Source organism: Elgaria multicarinata, chromosome 16 (genome assembly GCF_023053635.1).
Source record: "Elgaria multicarinata webbii isolate HBS135686 ecotype San Diego chromosome 16, rElgMul1.1.pri, whole genome shotgun sequence".
NCBI classification, from domain to species: domain Eukaryota; kingdom Metazoa; phylum Chordata; class Lepidosauria; order Squamata; family Anguidae; genus Elgaria; species Elgaria multicarinata.
Window position 1 is genome coordinate 11,431,318 of NC_086186.1, and position 24,785 is coordinate 11,456,102.

At 47.0% G+C, this 24,785-nt stretch overlaps 1 protein-coding gene across 1 annotated transcript; it reads left to right on the forward strand.

Annotated features, from left to right (window-relative positions):
* The first annotated feature begins 849 nt into the window (after positions 1-849).
* LOC134409743 (E3 ubiquitin-protein ligase Arkadia-like) lies at positions 850-24,488 on the forward strand. The gene is given in 14 exon segments (XM_063142641.1): positions 850-980; positions 2,862-3,025; positions 10,791-10,988; positions 13,729-14,048; positions 15,234-15,489; positions 15,773-16,087; positions 16,090-16,138; positions 16,895-17,020; positions 18,876-18,993; positions 19,532-19,535; positions 20,084-20,106; positions 21,131-21,244; positions 22,398-22,501; positions 24,219-24,488. Coding segments are annotated over 14 exon segments (2,040 nt in total). The 3' UTR covers positions 24,337-24,488.
* Positions 24,489-24,785: the final 297 nt, after the last annotated feature.

Consider the following 24,785-nt stretch of genomic DNA (forward strand, 5'->3'; position numbering starts at 1 on the left):
ATGTCCAGGTGCAATGTTGACCTTTAAGTTTTCTGCTGAGTCTTCTGATTCTTCCAGCTCCTCAGCAATTAGCAAATCAATGGAAACATAACCAGAATCCTATTCCAGGATTCCAACAGTCTGAACATGTGTGCCCAGGTAGGGTTCTCAATAGTTGATGGTGGGTGGGTGGAGAGCACTTCATAGCCAGTCCCAGCTCTTGTAGGCTTCATCCTTCTCCCTACATCTCTGTAGCTTTCAGTTCAACAAATCCAAATTCTCCAAGAATGTTTTTACAACTTAGTTGTCCTGTGGGGCATTATTTCCCATGGTTTCAGGACTTTCCACAGTTCAACAGTTCTCTATTGGGAAAGTATTCTGGATTTTCGTTAAAGCTCATTGTGCGCTACTTTTTGTTAGCTGTCATCAAATTTTAGAATTATGTGAACTACCTCCCCCCCAATCCCCCAAATCAGCTACATTTTAACACAGTGCTAAAAACCTTGAGTGTTTTCTTTGCAGAAAGCCAATTAATATTAGTGATTTCCTCCAATTTTAAGTTTCCCTTTCCTTGCTTCTCTTTGTACTTTTGCTTCATTTCATTTGAGATTTGTTTAACCCAGGGATTGTGGCAAGTACTGAGTGAAATACAGATTTTAAAGAATCACAAGGCTACTTCCTGTAAAGGTAGACGCTAAACCCTTGATTTCTACAGACTTTTCTTGCAAACTTACGAGAGGGAAGTAGTAAATTCTACCAGGAAGTTCTTAGTGGCTCCCTGACAGCTGGTCTTTGCATTGCTCAGCTTTCTAAGAGTAATTTGTATGTCTTGTGTTTGTTTCTGTCCAGGCTTTCCATGACTCTGACACCATGACGTCCGATGAGGACAAGGAGACCGCCCCTGTGAGGCATACTCAGGCGCTGTTGAACGCGTCGAGCAGAACTGGTTCTCGGCCACAAAAGCGGCTCCAGACGGAGACAGAATCTGTGCCAAATAAAAAGTATGTTTGCTAGACAGTGGACATAAGGGAGCGCAAGGCTTCGGCCTGAAACCACAATTTGCTTGCTCTATGGTTACACTCAAAAGTATTTCCAAGTATCTTGTCACATATCTATCTCACACAGAGTCTGTTATCACACAATTCATTTTATAGGCTTTCTTCATAGCTTTCCAGAATGGGCCCTTCCTGGGCCTCAAATGTATGAAAAGTTAGTCCTGTAATTGATTACGATTATAAAATAAGGCAACAAGGTTTTGTCCAGTTGGAATGCATTTTAAAGTGGGTCAGACATATCAGAAGGGACTAGCATTGGTGAGTGAGCGTGGTGAGACCAGGTCAACTGAGGCCTTAAATGAACTGAACATTTGGGAATGCTAAATCTGCAACATTAATATGCATATGGCTAGTTGGTTGACATGGATTGGGGCTTGTAAAATACTGGTGTATTGTAGGGTAAAAGTCATGGGGAGAAAAATGAGTCTCATCCCCCCCCCCATATTGTTAGGGTCTCTTAGGAGGAGCAGAAGATGACCTGGGCCATCCCTAGTAGGTAGTCTGGCCATAGCAACTGTCGAGGGACAAGATGGAACCGTAGATTGGAAAGGCAAGGTGAGGTCAACTCTAGAAAGGCAGATCAGGCTAAGGAGGCAGGTGATGTATACACTTACACACAGAGAGAGCGAATGAGAGAGGGAGAAAAGCAGAAATCGGGATCAGCAAGAATGAGGAACCAGGCTGGGGATGATGGCTGGAACAGGCAGGGTAAGGCCAGGCGCTGCTGGCTCTGCCCATGTGGTTGGATGCTTCCTGGTTGAAAGAACAAGGGAAAGTGGATTGCTTCTACAAGCATGCAAAGTGCTTCTCCCCCGAAAAACATTTTTCAAAGTTGACTCGCTCACAGTATTCCCTACCCATTCCTTTACATCTCTGCTCTTTTATAGCAGTTTGCACAGTGGCTTTGGGCAGCTAGGCGCCTAGGAAGCTGACTTAGAGCAGGTCAGATGCTTTGTCCATCTAGCTCAGAGTGGTCTCCTCTGGCAAGTGGCGGCTCTCTGCAGTTTTAGGCTGAGAAGGGTCTTCCCCACCACCTGTCACTTGATCTTTTTCTTTTTCTTTTTTTTACCTGTAGATGCAACTACTGACATGGAAGTCATTGCTCTTCTCCCTGGGGCATATAGCTAATTGAACTACTGTTTATAAAGTCTCAAGCAATCTTCACTGCTTTGCATCCACCTGGTGAACATAAGAAGTTGCCTTAGTCAGACCCCTGGTCCATCTGTCCCTGTTTTGTTTATTCCAGCTGCTGCAGCTCTTGGAAGGCTCAGGCAGCAGCTCCTTCCCATCTCTGCTGATTGAGATCCTTTTAATGGGATATATTGGTGATTGAGACCATCTCTGTGCGAGACATGTGCTCTGCTATTGAGCTGTGGGGCCTCCTGTATAGCGGGGCATTTACTTGGTCGATGTGGGTTAGTGGATTCAAGCGTTTTTATTTAAATAGCTTGTGCCACCTTTCCATTGTCCAACGCGTTGGGTGTTAATAACAGCGGCAAGAAGACCCATTCATCACTAAAATCATATTAGGTCAATAATACAGACTAGAAATACCAACTTGCAATTAAAAGTCTCCAGTTAATCGCAGATTAAAACCTTGACAGAACAATATTATATTAATTTGGTTTCTAAAAGTAAAGAATGCCAACTGTGATGGACCCTATTTAGAATGGAGTACTCGGGAACTGGGTCTTCTCAGGGGGACACCCCGTCTCGGTGGCCATCATTTGAACCTCCCAGGTTGCAGAAGTGGCCTCCTTAACCAGCCTGTCATGGTAAAGCTAAGCTTTCCCTTCACATTTCAAGAGCCTGTCTTCTCTCTGCCAGGTCTCGTTCATCACTTGGGCATTCTAGGTCCCACTGGGGCCACAGTTCGAACTCCCATGCTTCGCGGCCGCAAGAGCAGCGGAACCGCAGTAGAATCTCCACGGTCATCCAGCCGCTGCGACAGAGTGCAGCAGAAGTGGTGGACCTCACAGTGGACGAAGACGGTAGGTAACGGCGACAGCGGATCCTTGTCCGCCTCTCAGTGAGAAACTCATTGGTATTCTGAAAAGGGGAGAAACCTCAGGGCTGCCTGTTAGGGTCACATGTTTCAGAGATGATCTCTTCTCCACGAGCTGCTTCTACCTCTGCTTGTTTCCGGAACTGGGCAGATCAGCGGAGCTCACATTAGGGAGCTGCCCCAATCTGAAAGCAAGTACCGTATTTTCCGGCGTATAAGATGACTTTTTAACCCAGGAAAATCTTCTCAAAAGTTGGGGGTCATCTTATACGCTGGGTGCCGTCTTATAGGGCGGGTGCTGTAACTTCCAAACTTACTGTTTGGGTTCTGAGGGTGTCGGGGGTTGAGGCAGGCAAAGGGAGCGCGAGCTCCTGAGTTCTGTGTGTGTGTGTGTGTGAGAGAGAGAGAGAGAGAGAAAGTGAGAGAGCGCGAGGGAGGGAAGGAAGGAGAGCGAGGGGGGGCGAGCAACTCCTGACGGAGGTCTGTGTTCTGTGTGTGTGTGTGTGCGCGCGCGTGTGTGTGTGAGATCTCAGAGGCAGAGAAGGAGGTAATAGGATTGAAATCAAATTTGATGGTTTTTTACAGGAACACAGTTGTGATTCCTGTAGTTAAGGACCGTCAGTAAAACGAGCATTCCGCCATGTTAAATGGAATTGCTGGGGGGTGGGTCAACCTAGCAGCCTAAAATAAAAAATCTTTCAGTAATCTTTCTGAAACGCGGTACTGCCAGAAAGAAATGCTGGCTTTACATTCCCTGCGTGTTTCAGGGAGATTCCTGCAATATTGAGGGCTGGGTGGGAGTTTAAAGCAGAAAATGGGGGGGGGGCAGTATGTCTGTCCAGATCTGCTTCGTTTTACTGGTTGGCAACCTTTTTTTGCTCACTTATAGCGCCAAATTGGGACCCTTACCTTTCAATCCATTGATGGGATTGTGTTCCCCTGTCCTCCTCATTGATGGAATGGCCTTTCTTTTTAAAATATCTGCTTCCGTTGATTTTTTATTAATTTATTTGCGTCCAATGTTAGCCTATGGGACTCCGATAAGCTCACGCATGCGCCTCAGGTTCCAAGAAGGGAGGGGGGAGAAGCGCCAGCGCTATACCTTGGAATCACTGCAAATTGCATGCAAAGGACTCAGAAGTTTTCCACCTTAAAATCAGCTTTTATTGTGAAGTACTCTCATGCATCCTGCTTTAATTGTGCTTAATTTGCAAAAAAAAATGCAATTTCCCCCTTAAACTCACATGGTGGTTTGCAAAGGTGGTTTGCAAAACAACAATGTCTAAAGCTGGTAGCTCTGTGCTGCAGCAGCAGTAGCAAGACAACTGCAAAAGCAGGTACATGGGTGCTGGTGTGAACTGTATTTAGCTTGCACGCTTGAAAATTGTACAGATTCCAGCCTTTGAAGTGTTAATCTCGAAGTCTTACTGGGGGAGTTTGGGTGTGTGTATGGATAAAACTCTGTGAAAATATTTCTCTTAAGACATTGTCAGGGATGTCTGTCAGGGATGCTTTAGGGTGGATTCCTGCATTGAGCGGGGGGGGGGGGGTTGGACTCAGTGGCCTTGTAGGCCCCTTCCAACTCTGCTATTCTATGGTTCTGTGTGTCTAGATATTAATTTTAAACAGTTTTAGGCTATTTGCAGTTCCATCCTTTTCTATTATAAGTAAAATGATTCAGACTTTCTTTTAAAAACAAACAAAAGCAGGCATTAGTTTGCAGCAGAAATGTCAGTATTTAGAATCATAGAATAGCAGAGTTGGAAGGGGCCTACAAGGCCATCGAGTCCAACCCCCTGCTCAATGCAGGAATACAATGGCAGTTTCTTTCTTTTCCACTGGAGATTGTATTAGAACCTCATCTTTGCTTAGGTGAAGGAAAAGCAATTAAGTTAAAATAATTTATTTATTTATTTAAGAACTTCAATTTTAACTGTGGCAATATTCTTCCTTCAGGAAACATTACTTCATAGACCACCGTGATCCTTCTAGACTCCCTTTGCAGCCTTTTTTATTTTAAAGATTAAAAAAAAGGCTGTTTCTCTGAGGTTTGAGAAGGCTTTCTTTAAAATACAGTCTTTCTTTAAAAATAGGACACTTTAGACATGTTTGAGCTCTATAGAGGAACCATACTTGTCCATAGGAATCCATGGCAAAGCGCTCTTTGTGATCTGAGGAACTGAGTAAGGTAGGGTGACCATATTTTGGAAACCAAAAAGGAGGACAACATGGTCGCCCCCAAGGGGGCGTGTCCAGTACCAAGGGGTTGTGCCCACCCAAACATAGCCTTGGTCACATGTCTGATTTTACAGCACACATTTAATAGGGTGACCATATTTGGGAAACCAAAAAAGAGGACACCTAGCGTGTGTGGGGGGGAAGCAGCTTTCTGAGTCCTGCAGAAAGTACGTTATTCCCCCGCCACCTTAAAGAACTCGATTGGAGTGGAGGAGGGGAAAGGATTTCATTCTGCACCACCACCATCCACTCCAATTGGGGCCTTTTCTATAATGTCCACGAATGACCCACTTTCCCCTTTAAGACCTCAATTGGAGCTCGGGGTGGGAGAATGATGTGCCTCAAGAAAGCATGTCACTCCCTCCTGCCATGCTAATGGCAGCCTTAAAGAGGAAGGTGTGTCATTCCTGGACATTATTGAAAATTATAGAAAATCCCCCCTGACACCATGGAAAGAACAAAAACCAGGACAAATCCGGGGAAATCCTGACAGTTGGTCACCCTAAGTAAGGGAACCCTGGAGACAATTTAGACTGACCAAAACCCTATTCCTCCTTCTGAAGAGGTCTGGATTAACACTATTCCCCCTTCTGAAGAGGTCTGGATCACATCTCTAGAAGCTGGCTTATCTGCTTCCTAGAATTTGGGTTTGTAAAGATTACCCCCTGATTAATTTATTTGTTTATTTATTGTATTTACATACTGCCCCATGGCCAAAGCTCTCTGGGCAGTTTACAAAAGTTAATGAGCTCTTCATTCTGAAACATGTTGGGCATAATAATAATTAAAATAATACATTGAAAATATTTTCTCTTTTTGCATCCTGTTACTGGAAGCATCACTGGGGTAGATGAAGAAATACTCTTAAGTCCATAAGGGTGTAATCTTATGCATGTTGAGAGGGGGTGAGGCCTACAACTGCCAGCATGCCCCAACCCGCAAGACTGGCTGAGGCATGCTGGGAGTTGTAGGATTTTTACTTTTCTGTCTAAAAATGCATAGGATTGCACCATTGGGCCAGGTTCAGATATTATTTAAACCTTATATTCAAGTAATGAGGTAAATGTATTGTAAACCACCCAGAGAGCTTTGTCTATGGGGAGGTATATAAATGTAATAATAAATAATGATTTATTGCTAGTTTTGCAAAAAATATTTCATGCCAACTTTTTATCATGGGATGTCTGGATCACATTGTCAATGGAATAAGTTTCTAGGTGTTCAGCTATACATTGGGGCACTGAATAGCTTCTGAGAATAAGTTTGATACAATTCTGAAAGTTACTGTACCGTTTCCACCCTTATAAATAAACGAACAAAACTGTCATAGCCCCCTGAATCACAGCAATTAATTTTTAATCATAGAATAGTAGAGTTGGAAGGGGCCTATAAGGCCATCGAGTCCAACCCCTGCTCAATGCAGGAATCCACCCTAAAGCATACCTGACAGATGGCTGTCCAGCTGCCTGTTGAAGGCCTCTAGTGTGGGAGAGGCCACAACCTCCCTAGGTCATTGGTTCCATCAATCTTCTCTTCTCCAGGTTAAACATGCCCAGTTGTTTCAGTCTCTTCATGGAGTTTCGTTTCCAAACCCCTGATCATCCTGGGTGCCCTCCTCTGAACCTCTCCAGCTTGTCTCCATCATTCTTACTATATCAGCTATATTGGAACATTGAGAGAAAATGGCTGCCTCCTCTAGCAAATATTGTCAGTGTCTTTTCGCGGGTGGGTTACTCTAAAGCCTCCGCCTCCAACCCCAGCGTCCTGGCTTCGAAGCCTGGAGCAGGCGGTGAGTGAAGGGAGGTAAGTGAGCGCACGGCGGGCGAGGGAGTGCAAGCTGCAGAAGCCCTGACCTCTTTTGTATCTGATTACTCTAGTATAGCTCTTGCGGCTTGCACTGTTGTGATGAAAAGGGAATTTCACCAGGTGTCATTTGTATATATGGAGAACCTGGTGAAATCCCCTCTTCATCACAACAGTGAAAGCTGCAGGACCCATACTACAGTGACCGCATTTAAAAGAGGGCAGGGCTTTCGTCATCCTTTACAAAAAGCCATGAAATTCAATGAACAAAAAACCTACGGTTTATAAAACAACGTTAAGGCCGTACACTTTTCCACCAAGCACCAAAAAGCGGGGAAATTGGGAGTTAAGGCTCGCCAGCCTTAACGCCACATCCTCCCTAAGGAGGCAGAAAGTACCAGTGAAATTCTCATTCTGCCAAAGCAGATAAACCATGAGGACAGGATGGAGAATAGGATATGCAGAGTTGACTGTGGGGTTGTGGAAAACTGATGACGAACAACTTAGAGCCACCTACTTCTTTTTTTGTTTAGAGCAGCCCTTCCCCAACTTGGTGCCCTCCAAAGGTGTTGGACTGCGACGACGGAGCAGGTAAGAAACCCCACCCCCTCCTGCCTGGCCCTGCTGCCAGGTAAGCCCCAACCCACTTACTTGTTCCATTGTCACTGGGCCCGGGCTTGAACTGAGCACCCTGGTCCATCAGGAAACTCAATTCAAGCCTGGGCCCAGGGACGACGGAGCAGGTAAGCAACCCCCTCCTGCCTGGGCCCTTACCTAGACCCACTGCCACTGCTGTGCAAACTGCAGCAACGGCTCCAGGCAAGCCCCCACCCCAGCCCACCCCACTTACCTGCTCCGTTGTCGCTGGGCCCCGGCTTGAATCAAGCGCCCTGGTCCACCCGGAAGCAAGTCCGCACCTGCAGCCTTGCTTCTGGGTGGACTCAGGGGCTCGATTCAAGCACGGGTCAGGCCATGACGGAGAAGGCAAGTGGTGGGGTGCGGGGGGGCTTGCCTGGAGCTGCCACCGCAACAGTTTGTGCAGTGGCGACTCCAGGTAAGGGGCCAGGCAGGAGGGGGGCTGGCTGGAGCTGCCACACTTTGTGCAGCGGTGGCAGCAGGTCCAGGTAAGGGGCCAGGTGTGTGGGGGGGGGGGTGTTCTTACCTGCTCCGTCGTCGCCTGGCCCAGGCTTGAACTGAGCCCCTGGGTCCACCCAGAAGCAAGGCTGCAAGTGTGGCCTTGCTTCCAGGTGCACCAGGGCGCTCAGTTCAAGCCCGGGCCCAACGACGACAGAGCAGGTAAGCAGGGTGGGGTGGGGGGGCTTGCCTGGAGGCACCGCCCTACATTCCCCATCCTGCTGTCCCAGCATTCCTGACCATGGGACATACTGACTTGCAATGATGGATCGTCGTAGTCCAACACCTTTGGAGGGCACCAGGTTGGGGAAGGGCTGCTCTAAACAAAAAAAGAAGTAGGTGGCTCTAAGTTGTTCGCCATCAGTTTTCCACAACCCCACAGTCACCTCTGCATATCCTATTCTCCATCCTGTCCTCATGGTTTATCTGCTTTGGCAGAATGAGAATTTCACTGGTACTTTCTGCCTCCTTAGGGAGGATGTGGCGTTAAGGCTGGCGAGCCTTAACTCCCAATTTCCCCGCTTTTTGGTGCTTGGTGGAAAAGTGTACGGCCTTAACGTTGTTTTATAAACCGTAGGTTTTTTGTTCATTGAATTAATTTTTATTTGGTGTGCGTTGGAAGAGGGGTAGTCTTATACGGCGAGTATATCCCAAACTCTATACTTTAACTGGAAAAGTTGGGGGTCGTCTTATACGCCCAGTCGTCTTATACGCCGGAAAATGCGGTATTTCTGCTTGTTTCGGGGCTTGCTTTCCTTATTGCACAAGCAGCCGCTGGCGGAACACAAACAGCGGAGCACAGCAGCCCTACTAGGTACTGCCCCACGGGTTGCTCCTATGTCTACATACATACCTGTCCCCAAATACAACAAAGAGTCTCATGGCCAAGACTTAACGAATTTGAATGAAATCTTTATTACTGAAAGTGATAAGCCATCGCAATTCGACATAATAAAAACAAGTAAAAAGATACGCTAAAATAAATAAGTAAGTTAAAAATAGATAATATAGTGTAAAATGAAAATAATGAACACACATGGAATATAAAGATAAAAATCACATTAACATACATTAAGAACTCGTGAGTGGGGAACTAGATCAGTACATGTATCAGAACAAAATCTCCATTATGAAACGTGTTGGAAGTCTTAGTGCCTAGCTTACTTGCAGCTAAGGCGAATTTTGCAACCAGATCAGTAATTAATACATTATTGCCAGCCAGCAATATACAGATTTGCTCAAGGAGGGATCGGTGAGAAAGATAACGAAGAATGTAATCGAGAATGTTTTGTCTAGGGGATGTATATATAGGGCATAGCAACAGATAATGGCAAAGACTTAACAAATGTATTATGGCACGGGTTTTTGTGGACTGGAGTCCCGTTCATCTCCCTCTAGCACATTTGATGAGAGGCAGGTTTCCTTTCAGTCCGTGTCTAAACCAGGGGAGAGGTTGCCCTCCAGAGTGAAAGCATGGCGTTCCTTCTAACGATAAGAAATGTGGCCAAAAAGACCTGATAGGGCTTGGTTGAGATCTGTCAAAACCTTTCTTAAAACTGGAACTTGGACAATTTTGGTAGCCCCCAAATGTGTTCACTTCCATGGGCAGTGGCACATCCCATATTTGTTTGGGGGAGAATAGCATTATCTCAAAAGCTGGCTCTTGCTGCCTCCCTGCATCCTTGGCAAAGAATGGGTATACCTCTTTATTTGGAAACGAGGCCCAAGCGCAGCAGCAGCAGCAGCAGTTTATTTGTATGCTGCTTTTCCACACGATTGTACCGAAAACATATCACAAGTTATCAAATGAATCACAGTAAATATAACTCAAAACAACACAATAGGAAAAATTACATATTAACCATCGTGTCAATAGGTAAATATGTAATAAATCAATCCATGCAAAATGGAATAAAACAATACAAGTAAACTAATATAATCCAATGACTTTGTACTAAACAGGAAAGGGAATAAAGCCTAACAGAAATAAACCTCAACAAGGCCTCTCTCCCTTGTTGTCATCCTCCAATCCTCCCTTAGAGGAGGCACGCAGAGGAGGGAGGGCCTCAGATAACGGTCCTAGTGTCCATGTAGGTTCATACCAGGAGATGCTCGGCCTCTTGATGTTGGTCTCCACTCAGCACCTCTTCTGACAGCTTACTCATAAGCTATGTGCTGTTCTAATTGTTAGTGATAAGAATATCTGCAAAGCTAGTGAAGGTAAAAGTATCAGTGTAACTGTTGTAATGGTCCTAAGCACGCTGCTGAAAGAACACTAAAAGGGGCAAAGCCAGCAAAGGAGTAAGCCCAGGCTGGCTACCTAGGAAGTTGGTGGGCTCTCCCACACTAGAGGCCTTCAAGAAGCAGCTGGACAACCATCTGTCAGGGATGCTTTAGGGTGGATTCCTGCATCGAGCTGGGGTTTGGACTCGATGGCTTTATAGGCCCCTTCCAACTCTACTCTTCTATGATTCTATTATCTTTTGTTTGTCCCATAATGTATGTTAAAAAAACAAGTTCTGAGTTTACAAACCACTTGCTTGAATATCTGGGGTTTTGTTGTTGTTTGTATATAGAGCCAACTGTTGTGCCAACAACTTCCTCTAGAGTGGACTCCCAGGCTGCGAATTCTGCTTCGGACGGGGGTCCCAATGCCACAACATCAGAGCAGGTCTCTGACGTAGTTTCTAGCATCTCCAACAGCCAGTCCTCATTGGTACCGGAGCCTTTGGTTGTTCTCACCAACAGCGGTACTGCTGGAAATTCGGCAGGAGGTACGGAACAAGAGCTCATACTTTTGCCATGGGTTGACATGTTGGCTTGCCAGAAAGAAGATGGTGATTGCAACCTGTTGCTTTGAAAATGTAAGGCAGCCTTTTGCTAGAGAAGCACAGGAGTTCTGGGGTCACCATTCTCTTTCTCTGTTTACAGCCCCCCCCCCCTTTTATTGAAGACATTTTGAGATACCAGTACAAGGAGCAGAATTGTCAATTGTATTGGGACAATAAATGCAGGGTCCCCCGGCTCTTGAAGCGAGCTTGACTGTCCAGGGATTAGAGATGTGAAGGCCTGGGGGGGGGGGGGGAACGGAAAAATTCAGGGAAAAACTTTTTTTCCTCGAAAAATTGAAAAAAATGAAGAAAAAATGGATTACGGGATGTTTTATTTTAGCATGATGAATAAAATGTTTAAGACAAGGTGTTCAGATATTTACTTCTCCAAATGATTTCTAAAAACTGTACAGTATCAGAGTATTACAGTGTCTGTGCACCAAGGACAAGAAAGTCCTAGGTTGCAAACTGAGACTACAACTCTCAAATGCAAGAGCCAGATGCATTTCTGCCTCTGGGGGGCACTGCCATTGAAGCAGAGACTGAAACTAATAGCGATAGCTATAGGTTAGAAAATGAGTCTGATTAAATTTCATGCGTATTCATTGAATCTTGGTTCCCCCTTTTTTCTCAGTTCTTTTTATGGGAACGGGGGCTTGATGTCTTGACACTGGAGGACTAGCGGAGACATAAATAATTTTCTTTGTTACTAATGTTGGTGGTTTCTTTAGTTGTTGTTTTTTAAAATTGTGTTTTGCCTGCTCCTCATAAACCGGCAGAACCAAAGAGGTTCCTTACAGTTCAGGTGTTCCTAACAGTTCAGGAGCTTGCAGCTCCATTTGTTACCAAAAAAATAAATAGTAAATTAAATTTGTAATAATTGTTTGCATACACTGTACTTTTAATATACCAAATGTAATTATTTTATGCCAAACCAACTTGGACATAATTACATTTTATGTTACTAAAGTAACAAAGTGACTTTCAATCTGTAAAAAGTGCTAATATTGCATTATTTCAATTTTTCTGAAAATTTTCGTTTCCCCCCGGAAAAAAATGGGTTTTTTCCATGGCTTCAAAATTTCCGGAAATTTTGCATCTCTACCAGGGATCCTTGTGGAGCCTGGCTGCTTGACGGTTACACCTTGCTAGGAAATAAAAATTAAGATGCAATTCTTAACATTCCTGGAATGCCTTGGTAGATACCTGGTCGGCACTGGAGCCTGCAAGTTGTGATTTTCAAGAACGTTGGGTTTTCTTTGTGAGAAGATCAATGGTAAACCAGTTTCCCTGAATGACAGCTTGTCTGTTATTACAATGTGCAGCCACAGGACAGTGTGGGCGTGTTCCAGGGTGAATGTTATTATTATTTATTGCATCATTATTACATCCAGTTCACATGGACTGCTGGTGAGCCTTAATATGCCTTTCGGGTGCCCGGTACAAACCTGAGCATGCCCTGGAAAGCTGTGTCACACAGCAGAGGTGCAGGAATCCCACAGCAGGCAGAAGCCTGCGGAAAGAATTAAACTTGTGAGGATGCCTTTAGTTGACATCCAGCCTAGAGCTGTCTGCTCTGGAAAGCCGTGATTCTCTGGGCCTTTTCCCCCTCACCTTGCTGCAGGAGATCCTTGAACTGCAAAAGTCAGGAATGTGAACCTGTGTGCAAAGCAGGTGCTGTGATAGCCCCTCCCCATTAGAGGTAGAAGTTTGAAAGCCATGGGGTGAATTGATCGACACATCTCAATTACTGACGCCATTACTGAATTTTGTAGTTCCACACTGTGGTATAAATAGGAGATTGGATCCACCATTCTACTTCTCTGAGCGGTGCGCACAGAGTTCATATGGAAGCTTCATGTCAATATCTGGGACACTGGCCCACATGTATGTTTGTGTGTGTGCTGGGTTTTCCACAAGGGTGATGTCAAGAGGGAAGCTTTTGAACATGCAAGTGTTCCAGGTATACAGGTGAACCTTGCAGGAGGAGGAGAAGGAGGCGTATTTTCATGGTTAGTTTAGGTCCTTTTGCTGTAGCAGTTCACCCACATGTGTTGGAGGCAGGTTTGCCTCTGATCTTGCTATCCAGAGTCCATCTGTCTGGTTTTCATCCTAGAAGGTGAGATGCCTTTGAAACCAGCTCACCCTTGGTGCTTTGCTTTTAATTGCTCCGAGGCGGGGCTCTGTGAGGGAATAAGTGTGGGTTGGAGCAAACAGGAAGGTCTCACTGCAAAGGTGAGCGGGGAGGGGGGGGACAGAAGAATGAGTCCTGCTTGCTTATTGCAGTGTGCTACCAGGAGCTGTAGAATGAGGCAGCCTTGGAGGGCAGATGCAGGCAGGAAATGGACAGGCAAAGAAGGGCTTGCCGTGACCTGGATGTGTTGTTGAGTGTAGACTTTGATGGAAGCATGAGGACTGAGCACAGGAGGCTGATGGAGGGCTGGGGGAGGAAACTGAAAACCGAGTGGGAGGGAGAATGGAATGGAGTATCCTGGAGGTGGCCCTGGCTGGATGGCTGGCACAGCAAACCAGGGGCACTCCAGATCGCCACATTGGCGCACTTGCGCTTGATTCTCATCCAGTTGCGCCGTTTGCAGAGGTTGGAGGTTCGGCTTTCCCTTTCTCCACCGCTGCCCTTGTTATCAGCCCTGCTCAGCGGTGTTTTTCTTCTTCCCGATCCCAGACGACGCAAGAGGAAATGCCTCAAGTGCAACACTGGAACCCGGCCCTCCGGCGATGCCAAGGCTGCCCTCGTGCTGCCCCCAGCATTCCCCGTGTGGCGGCTCTTCGCAGAGCCACCACGGCCTGGGGCACCCTCACGCCAGCTGCTTCCAGCAGCACAGCCACCACTTCCAGCACCATCAGCACCACCCCCACAACCCCCACGCCAGCGTCCCGCTCTCGCCGCCGTTCAGCGAGGCCAGCTGCCCCGTCGAAAGGCCTCCTCCAGTGCCGGCACCTGGCGGGCCAAGCAGCAGTTCTGGCACCACTTACCACGACCAGGTAAGTCCAGTTGATGACGTTCCATCAATTGAAGGGTTTTGTGCAATATTCTGTTTCTCTCTCTTTCTCTCTGCTGTGCTTAATGCTGCTTCTGGCATGGAGCACAGGCCTAGAATCTCCCGCTGGCTATGAATTCCTTCGGCGTCTTTAAACACAGCACTTGTTGTAACGGAGGGATCATGATGCCGTATGTTGACTCCCAAGAGATTCCGCCTAGGATTGCAGCCTTGGTCTTCCAGGAATCCTTTAGGTTCAAGTAATAGTTTGCTTATGTCTTCTCTCCCAGCCAGCCTCCATGAAATAAGGCACATAGAGAGTGCCGGAGTAAAGTGAAATTCCCAAACCATGGTTGGGGTGAAACCTTTATGAGAACCGACCAAAATGTCATGAAGGAGCGAGCAAGTTTTTTGTGTTCTGTAGAACTCTTCATCAGGCTGGACATTAAGCAGGGTGAGGTTGAGACGTTAGCTCAGCACTGAAAGCCACGAAGTCTGCGTTTGGTCACCCCAAAAGCAACGCAGAGGAAGCTGGGCTTCCTTCCTTCTAAATGGCGCTCTGTGTCCATGAAGGCATTCTGTCTTCAGGAATCCTTAAGCTAAGATATTTACCTGCCTCATCTGCATAATTGCAGAATAAATCGGATATCCCCCCCCCCCGCATCCCTTTTTTCTGCAAACCCTTTCCAGAATTCTTTGCTTCCCTACAGGAGAATTGAGGCAAGAGATGCCAGAGATGATAGTGGAGAGAGGGACGGGATTGGGCAAGCGGCAGCCATGGCGAGTTGACTGGCCCAGTCTAAGGGCACTGGGCGAGGACACCCAAATTTCTCCCATCCCCTTGCTTGGCAGAAGTCATAGCTTCTGCCAAGCACGGCCTGCATATTCTGACTAGCCAAGACAGACATGGGTGGGATCCGAGAAGGCGCTTCTTATTTCTGAAACCGAATGCAGCTCTTTTTTTGGGGGGGGGGGGCGTCTTTCTGGAGATCAAGTCGGCTTCCTTAAATTAGTTGAATTGGGCTAGTTCACAAAGGGATTTGAGTTTCTCAAAGGAAAAAGCTGCTGCTTCCCTTGGGTTGAATTGGCCCATAGTAAACACACTTGTGCTGTCTTACACCAGGTGGTTGACGCTCGGGCTCAGTTTCAAGATACTTACATGTCTTTTCCCCTGCCTCCCCCGCTGCAGCAGGCCTTGCCGGTAGACTTGAGCAGCAACGGCATCAGGAATCACGGCAGCGGCTCTTTCCACGGAGCGTCGGCCTTTGACCCCTGCTGCCCAGGGTCCTCCTCCCGAACAGCCATCTACGGGCACCAGGCCGGGGCTGCTCCGAGCCAGCCCATCGCCATTGACGGATACAGCGCCAACCTGGTGGCCCAGGCCCAGCCTCCGCCCCCACCCCAGGCTTCGTTGTCCTCTTGCCGGCATTTCATGCACGCACCTTGTAAGTGGGGCTGCAGCCCACAGCGGGAGTGGGTGGGGGAGGCCCTGCCACCCCCTGGGGTTCCCCTGAGTTGCCGCCAGGGCTTGCCGAGATCCCCCAAAATGGCACGAACTCCGGGAAACTTCCTCCGCCGTCTTGGTGCCAGAGTGGGTGCGGCCCATCCCATTTGGGGGGGGTGCCATCGGGGGCAGGAGAACGGGAGACGGGGGCCGACCACCCTGGAGCTGAACCGCTGCAGGGGACTAACCGCGCCTACTCCTCTTCTCCCCCGCTCCACTTTCAGATGCGTCTCTGACTCGACCGCTTCACCATCAGGCCGCCGCCTGCCCCCATTCCCACGGGAACCCCCCTCCCCCAGCTCCCTCGCAGCCCCCGCAGCCTCCCCCTCAAGTAGACTACGTCATCCCCCACCCTGTCCACCCCTTCCACCCTTCCATCTCCTCGCATGCCGCCTCCCACCCCGTCCCCCCTCCGCCCCCGCCCCACCCATTGGCCAATGCCGCGGCCCTGATCCCGCAGCCCCTGCCCACCACCCACCAGTCCCTGTCCCATCATATCCCTGCCACGGCACCTTCGGCCCAGAGGCTGCACCCGCGTGAATGATCCAGCGGCTGAGGGTCCATCTGCAGAGAATGATGCAGCACCCAACGTACGTCAGTAGGGCATGGCCGGCTCTCTTAACTTATAGGGCCAGGTGGCCTCCAGCCTCTTAAGGAGGGATAGGCAACAGCCGTTCCTATCGGGTGGGGAGTGGAGGTGGAGAGGGGGCGGAGGAGTGGTGATCCAAATGAGGGCTGCCTCGGAAGCTTTTAGGCCAGGGGTGGGCGGAAGGTAGATCTCCTTACTTGATGTGGAGGTGGACAGGGAGACATTTTTCTCCTTCTCTCATAGTACTAGAACCCAAAGGGGTCATCCCATGAAGCTGAGTGCTGGGAGATTCAGGACAGACAAAAGGAAGGACTTCTTCACACAGCGCGTAGTTAAACTGTGGAATTTGCTACCCCAAGATGTAGTGGTGGGCCTCCAATTTGGATGGCTTTAGAAGAGGATTGCACAAATTCCTGGAGCCATGTCCGTTTGAGCAATGTGCTCAACGTCTGTATTTTAGCACCGGAGCAAAGCCTCTGTACAGTCTTACGCTTTCACCGTTTTGCCAAATGACGAGTGTCCCATCCCCTCTCTGCTCCTGACTCCTCCACCTTTGTGCGCACCTGACTGGACATTGGTTGAGGTATAGAGGTGTGAGGGGTATGTGCAAATGAGAGGCGGACAGACTGTGCAGGTGTGGGAGAAGCGAAGGTGTGAAGTAGTACGCAAAAGGGAAACGGTTTGCCAGGACAAGAAGAGACGCTCTTGTGTTTGTAATCCGCCTGTGACGCTCCTGCTTTCTCCCCCTCCCCCACAGGCGAGCACACGAACGGCCTCCACCACATCCTCACCGAATGCATCCCAACTACGGCCACGGGCATCACATCCATGTACCCCAGACGATGTCGTCGCACCCGCGCCAGGCGCCAGAGAGATCCGCCTGGTTAGTAAAGCTTGCTTCCTCCTACGTCACGGTCGCAAAACGTACCTCAAGGCCTTTGTCTTGGAAGGCATCATAGCAAAGTCTCCCCTGTTGATCGCTCCCCACCTAATTTATTCCAAATCCATCAACTTGGCAAATGCAATAACTTTCACGCGCTTGCTTCTTTGAAGTCGGGGGGGGGGGGCGGGTTGTTGTTGTTTTTGGTTCATCCTTAAATAGCAGGTTTTTTTGTTTGTTTTTAAAGCATGATTGCATTTGTTTCCTGCCTTTTATTCAAGGAGCTGGGTGGAGTTTCTCATTTTATCCTCACATCAGTTCTGTGAGGCAGGCTCTGCCTTTTAAGAGTTTTCGCCCATCTCACACTGGGGAGATTTAGGGAGCAAGTGTGTCACAAGTCAACTTCCGAGTGTGGGGAGTGCTGTTCTAGCGAGCACTGCAGAAACTGGCCAGGCCTCTCTGAGCATGGAGCGGTTGCGTCTCTAGTCTGCCCGGTGGCATGTAGGAGCATAGCACTCTCCCCATGCTATCACGCCTACAGATTTCCCTTCAGCTGCTTTTGACCCCCTTTGTTACATGGCCTATAGGCTTTAGCTTCAAAACAATAAAAAAATAGCTTGCGGTGGAAGAAAGCCAGCATGGTTTTTACTTTAGTTAGATGACTGCATTTTTTTACTCCTCAGCAAGGTGCACTCAGAGCGTCACGACAAAATGCCTTTTTCTCATTTTTTTTTGCATAAGACAAAAGCCTAATTAGAAGCTCTTTGCAATAGGTTTTCATCTGTTCTGGTTCCAGGTTGCCAGCATCAAAAGGGCACTAGATGTTAAGGTCACACTCACATAGTTCAAGCGGCAGGGGACACTCATGAGGGACTTCACTGGCAATCCTAGTGATTGGGGGAGAATGAATGGCCCCGTTCAGAAGACACCTTAAACCACGACTTTAAACACGGTGAATAAAGCAAAAGGGTTAAAGCCATGGTTTAAGGTGTCTTCTGAACACAGTTTGGCTTTCTGGCTTAACCACCGTGGTTAAAGCCATGGTTTAAGGTGTCTTCTGAACACAGCTTGGCTTTCTGGCTTAACCACCGTGGTTAAAGCCATGGTTTAAGGTGTCTTCTGAACACAGCTTGGCTTTCTGGCTTAACCACCGTGGTTAAAGCCATGGTTTAAGGTGTCTTCTGAACACAGCTTGGCTTTCTGGCTTAACCACTGTGGTTAAAGCCATGGTTTAAGGTGTCTTCTGAACACAGCTTGGCTTTCTGACTTAACCACCGTGGTTAAAGCCATGGTTTAAGGTGTCTTCTGAACACAGCTTGGCTTTCTGGCTTAACCACTGTGGTTAAAGCCATGGTTTAAGGTGTCTTCTGAACACAGTTTGGCTTTCTGGCTTAACCACCGTGGTTAAAGCCATGGTTTAAGGTGTCTTCTGAACACAGCTTGGCTTTCTGGCTTAACCACCGTGGTTAAAGCCATGGTTTAAGGTGTCTTCTGAACACAGCTTGGCTTTCTGGCTTAACCACTGTGGTTAAAGCCATGGTTTAAGGTGTCTTCTGAACACAGCTTGGCTTTCTGGCTTAACCACCATGGTTAAAGCCATGGTTTAAGGTGTCTTCTGAACACAGCTTGGCTTTCTGGCTTAACCACTGTGGTTAAAGCCATGGTTTAAGGTGTCTTCTGAACACAGCTTGGCTTTCTGGCTTAACCACCGTGGTTAAAGCCATGGTTTAAGGTGTCTTCTGAACACAGCTTGGCTTTCTGGCTTAACCACCGTGGTTAAAGCCATGGTTTAAGGTGTCAGCTGACTGCACAGTGAGAAGCAGCCTGACTAAAAGTGAACTTTCTGCTCCCCTGTTAGGGAACTGGGAATCGAAGCAGGAGTGACAGCAGCTACCTACCCGCCAGGCCCGTTACACCCTCACTATCACACGCCTCCTCGACTTCACCATTTGCAAATCGGTGCCCTTCCTTTAATGGTAAGAAGAATAACCGTGCAAGCTCTGCCCGTCTTTGTCACTTACTGATGATGCTGTGCGACGTCTACTGGGGACATTGCCAGAGAACCCCCGGCGGATCGCGCCTGCTTTAAAGCTTTGTTACTTATTAACTTTGATCTGGATGAAGATTTTGCAAGGCACAATGGACATTCTAACAGAGAGCGAGCAGGGATTTTTATTGGCTTTAAGACAGACACATTTCTGAGTTGAAATCAGGAAATACCCAACTTAAATTCTCCAGCAGTGCATTGACCCTCTGCATCTGATTTTTTTTGGGTTTTTGGCTTATTTCAATAGCTAGCTTTGGATGGCTGGGTTACCCATTGATTAGTACAAGGGAGTTCAGTATGATTATCTTCCAGGTCATTCTGCTACTGAAGTGGTTTTGGAATTATGTTTCCCTTTTAAGACTAGGATTATACCTGGTGGTGATAATGGCAAGAGAACTTTTTGAGTTTCAAGGCAAAGCTGTGCTGCAAGCCAGGGCAGTCATTCGCTGTTGCTTACCTACGTACAGGCAGGTATGTGTGGAGTTTGGCAGACTCTGAGATTGACTGCAGAAAATCTCCACCTCTCTCCGGTTTAGGGGCAGGTTTCATTCCCTTTGATTTTCGAAGTGCTGTTTTGGAAATAATGAAGGCAGCTTATGCAAAAGAAAAGGCCGCTGGCGATAGATCCTTAGCAGTTCTTCGTGAACTTGGTAGCTGGAGAACTCTTTCTAATAACATGGCTTCAGCACCTAGGTGCCTGAACTAGATAGGGAAAAACGTGCGAATTCCATACATCAATTCCTGTTTTGCTATCACGTTTCATGAGAATGCAAATGCCACCAACTTTTCACGTGCTAGAAGTTAAGACCCATAGCAAGCAGATTGTGAGGTGCTTTGGCAGAAACTGTTGTTTGTCCTGATGTATAGCATCATCACAAGTATAAATGGCTGTCTTGGACATTTTGCACCTTGAAGCGTCTTTTGAAGAACATTGTATGTCAGAGGTATTTAATTTACCTGAAATAGCTATCAAATGGCTGTTGAGAAAGCAAGAGAGGTGAGACCACGTGGGGATTGAGGCCCTTTCAGGGGCAATTTTGAGGTTTGTAATAGAATAAACCTGGCTACGTGGCAGAAAACTTTGCTTGAGGGAATAAGGGCGGGGACGGGGCACGTTGCAAAATTAAATGTCGAACTAATTGGATTCTTTTAATATTTATTTTTTTATATATTGACCTTTTATTGTGCTATGGGGACAGGGTAGGTGCTAAAATCTAGGGCAGGTCTTTCTGGATTATGCAAAAGTAGGTGGCAGTTAAAGGACAACGCACTGCAAGAAATACGTTATGTTGACAAGACGCAGTACTGCTTGAGAAGGCTTGGAGAAGGAGACAGTTGGTGCTAAATTGTTGAGCTCCTTTTACTAAAGTGAAACCGGGGCACTCTGACAGTTGCAGTCTGTTATGTGGAGGAGAGAGATTAAGGTATCAGATGCAGAGAGTTAATGAACTCTTAATGTGCTAGTTCATTGTATAGGAAGGGTTTTCGAATAGTCTGTTTTCTCGGGGACTAAAACCGGTCACTTGTGTTTCAACCAAAAGCCATCCTCTCCCTCGGTGTCCATCCTGAAGTAGGATCAGGAAGTGCAGCCTTCTCAGTGCAGTTATAATAATGTTACCTTTAATAAACATGCATCAAACCATCCCATTCATAAGCAGAAGTGTTAATCTGGCTACTCACCAACAAGGTGAACTTGACTGATCTGCACCAACTAGGCGTCCTTCAAACACCCACGGATCCAAGTCAAGGGGAATGAGGGGGATCCGTTTTCATGAAGGTTGCTCACAGACCTTGGGATTCTCTAAGGTCTCAGGAGGCCCTTAAGTGCTATACTGGCCCTTGACGAGCCTCTTTATGACATCAGAGCAGGTAAGCCAATGGCAGCCAGAGGAGCCATGATAAATTACCACGGGCTAGGCCACTGCCATATTGGAAGAGATCAGAAACGGAGAACTACTAACATACTACTATTCAAATAAATTGCATGTGAATTAAATAGGAGAGACTACTATAGCCATTTTCAGGGAGCGCCAAAATACTAAATTCTGCCGGTTCCTCGATTACAGGAATTAATTCATCTGGAAGAACGTCTAGGAAATGTGAATCCCGGAGCTTCCCAAGGAACGATTGAAAGGTGCACATATCCACACAAATACAAAAAGGGTGAGCATTTCTCAGAGGTGCTTGAGCATTTTTTATAACTTCCCTTATGTCTGTCTGGGTAGGAGGAGCAGGGGCGGGGGGTGGGAGGGTACATATTAAACAACATTTTCAATATTTAGAATCACAGATATTGGCTCCAAATAACAAAAGATGTCCTGTAGGCACAACTCACCTAGGACTGCCGTTGAATCCTTACCCGCAAGGAAATGAAATTGCAAATCTTAACCAAAGCTACAGTTCCAGAGGATTATATTTTTCATTTAAAAGATTTGAATTGTTAGTAACTGGGTGACTGAGGCAAGCTCCTACAGCAGTTACAAGGGTGAAAGGTGATGAGAAACTCACGTTTACAAGCTTTACAGTTAGTATCTTCCAGTCTGTTTACCGCTGCAGGCCACAGGTGTGTTGCTGCTCCTGCAACTTTCCCGAGTGGAAAGATTGCAGTTTAGCTTGTTCACCAAATGCTAGCCGGGGGGTGCTGGGAGTTTGGGGAGCATTCAGATGTTTGATCACCCACACAAGTGGTACAGTCACAAAAACAGACAGGACGTGGGGGCTTGCTATTCATGTAGCTTGCAAGAGTGAGTTGCAGTAATCTTTAGCTTCTCAGGAAACTTGATCAACTGAGTCCTGCTTTGCATGATAGTGCTACAGATGACAAACTGAGTCAGGGGGTGAGACACCCCTGTGGCCACATACGCAGTTTATAGCTGAGCAGCATCCTGAACTTATTAATCAAAGGTCAGCGTTATCCATGATGTTGCCCCCGCCTCATTGAACAATTGTTCCGGGATGATAAACCAATGCACATTTTAGGACTTGAGACTCAAGCCCATTTGTTCTGCTTACTTTACTTCCCAAGTGTAGTTCTCCTGGGCTTTCCCTTTAATTTCTGCCTTTTTAACCTGCTTCCGAAATGTTACATTTTGCAGCTTAGTAGGTTGTTAAAATGGTTGTGGGGAGGCTGGGAATACAGGGGTCAGCCGGATAAAGTCTGTTTAGTCTAATGGTCACATTTTGTTAATCTTCCGTGTTGTGGGGAGGTGTACTTTAAATGTTGTTACTTCTGGTTGTTATAAAAGAAGCAGTATTGTGTATAAAACAGATCTTATTCAGTTTGCCAATAATGTCATCTCTGCTAATAAGGTAACAACTGATTGGTTCTCACAGAGGAAACTGCACTGCAAACAAGATGGGGAGGAAGGAACTGAGGAAGATACAGAGGAAAAGTGTACCATTTGTTTATCTATATTAGAGGAAGGTGAAGATGTCAGGTAAATAAAAAATAAAATCCAAGTGCTTGAGGTGCAGGGCTTATAACCTGGACTAGGTGCAGATAGCAACAAAAGCCATTAAAAATGTTCTATGTAACACTGAAATTGGCCAGATGTGTTTGGAAATTCAGACAGATGCAGCCTTCTTTGTTGGTGCCAGTACAGATCATGTGCTGTAATGAACTGGCATCAGAATATACTGTTAACATGACTGTAATATTTTCCCCAGTGATATTTATGCTGCCGGTTTAGGTCATCTTGACCAACAGCAGGAGCCTGCAGTCCCAAAGCAGAGCAAAGGCTGGCTTCAAGGTTGCCACCATTCCACTGTGGGTTGCCTAAAGGTTCTTCCCCATGGGGGTGCTCTGCATGGCAATGTTTAAATGCTCCTTACCTCATGTGTCATTCCAGCCGTTTGGAGCGAATGCATGCCAGTGCGGCCAGGAATGTGCTATTGTGAGAGGATGCCGGCTGTATGCAATTGATGTGTAAGATTACGGCGCATTTAAACATTACCGCAGATACAGAGTGGCAATAACTCAGCCGTGCCTTTGACAGTCTTCCAGATTGCAGACGTCTGCTGTTAACTAACAACTGTGGCAGTCCCTTTTGTCAGTATTCTGCCCTTCTGGCAGCCGATGGTGGGATTTCTGCACCATTAGATCCTGAGATCAGTTCTCAGTACCGTTTCACTTCAACATCTAAGTGTAATTTTGATGTTGAAGTGTTCAGTGGAACTGCAAGAACCGCCCAGAGAGCTCCGGCTATTGGGCGGTATAGAAATGTAATAAATAATAATAATAATAATAATAATAATAATAATAATAATAATAATAATAATGATAAGATCACCACACTTTATAGAGAGGAATTTCAGCCTCTGTTTTCTGTTCTCTTGACTTACATGGTGTCAGAGATACTCGCAAGGTCTAGCAAAGGCTCTGAAATGAGAGTGTTGCAGGGAAGGACGGAACTCGGACTCTGTCCATCTGTGTTGCTTCCTACCATACTCATACAAAAACTAATCACTGGCCCTGTAAGCCCAACCCATGTGGTCCAGCTGTGACTTGGAAGGGGAATAGACACAACATAAGAACATAAGAAGAGCCCTGATGCTGGATCAGACCAAGGGTCCATCTAGTCCATCAGTCTGTTCACACAGTCACCAACCAGCCATCGGCCAGGGATGAACAAGCAGGACATGGTGCAATGCAACAATGCACAAAGTTAATTTGCACCATGTCATCCTTGTGCCACGAGGCCTGTCACTCTAGGGAGAAATGCCACAGCCCTATGAAGACACCTCCCTTAATGTGTTTGCTAGCATGGGGTACTGAAGTACTTTGGCCACATAATGAGAAGACAGGATACCCTGGAGAAGAGGCTGATGCTAGGGAAAGTGGAAGGCAAAAGGAAGAGGGGCCGACCAAGGGCAAGGTGGATGGATGATATTCTGGAGGTGACAGACTTGACCTTGGGGGAGCTAGGGGTGGCGACAGCTGACAGAAAGCGCTGGCGTGGGCTGGTCCATGAAGTCACGAAGAGTCGGAAGCGATTGAACGAATAAACAACAAGAAGCATGGGGTATAAAATGAGAGAGATAAAAAAGAGAGAGAGAGCTGCCTTTTCTGTTTTTAATGATACACATCTGTTTCCAGTCAGCCTCACTTGCTTGTGAATTACTGACCCGTCTCTCCCCCTCCCCGCTTGTTCATAGGCTCCTGCCGTGTATGCATCTTTTCCACCAAGTGTGCGTGAATCAGTGGTTGATCACAAACAAGAAGTGCCCCATTTGCAGAGTGGACATTGAGGCTCAGCTGCCAAGCGAGAGTTGACACCCTTTTGCCTAAAACCTCTTGCTTTAGTGACCTCCGCAAACTTGCAGGCAAGATTATCTGCTTTAGAAAGTAGAATTGTGTGGTCTTTTATTTTTTTGTTTTTATTTTTTACATAGAGTCAAGCTTTTCAGAGTATGATTTCACTCATTACTAACCTCAGAGTCCTTAATAGTAGTACAAGTATGACCATCCATCAAACTCCTAAGCCCCGCCCCCTGACAGGTGCCCCTCCCCTTTTAGACCGGATGTCCCGCCTTAGACGGAAGTCCCGCTGCCGGAAGTCCCTCCTCCGGAAAGAATGGTCACCTGACATGGATCACATGACCCCTCTAGGGTTGCGTCAGACCACCCTCGACCAATAGGAAGGGGTTTTAGAGCCCTAACCCTTACGGGATGGGAGAAATCCCCCCTCCGGCAGCGGGACTTCCGTCTAAGGCGGGACATCC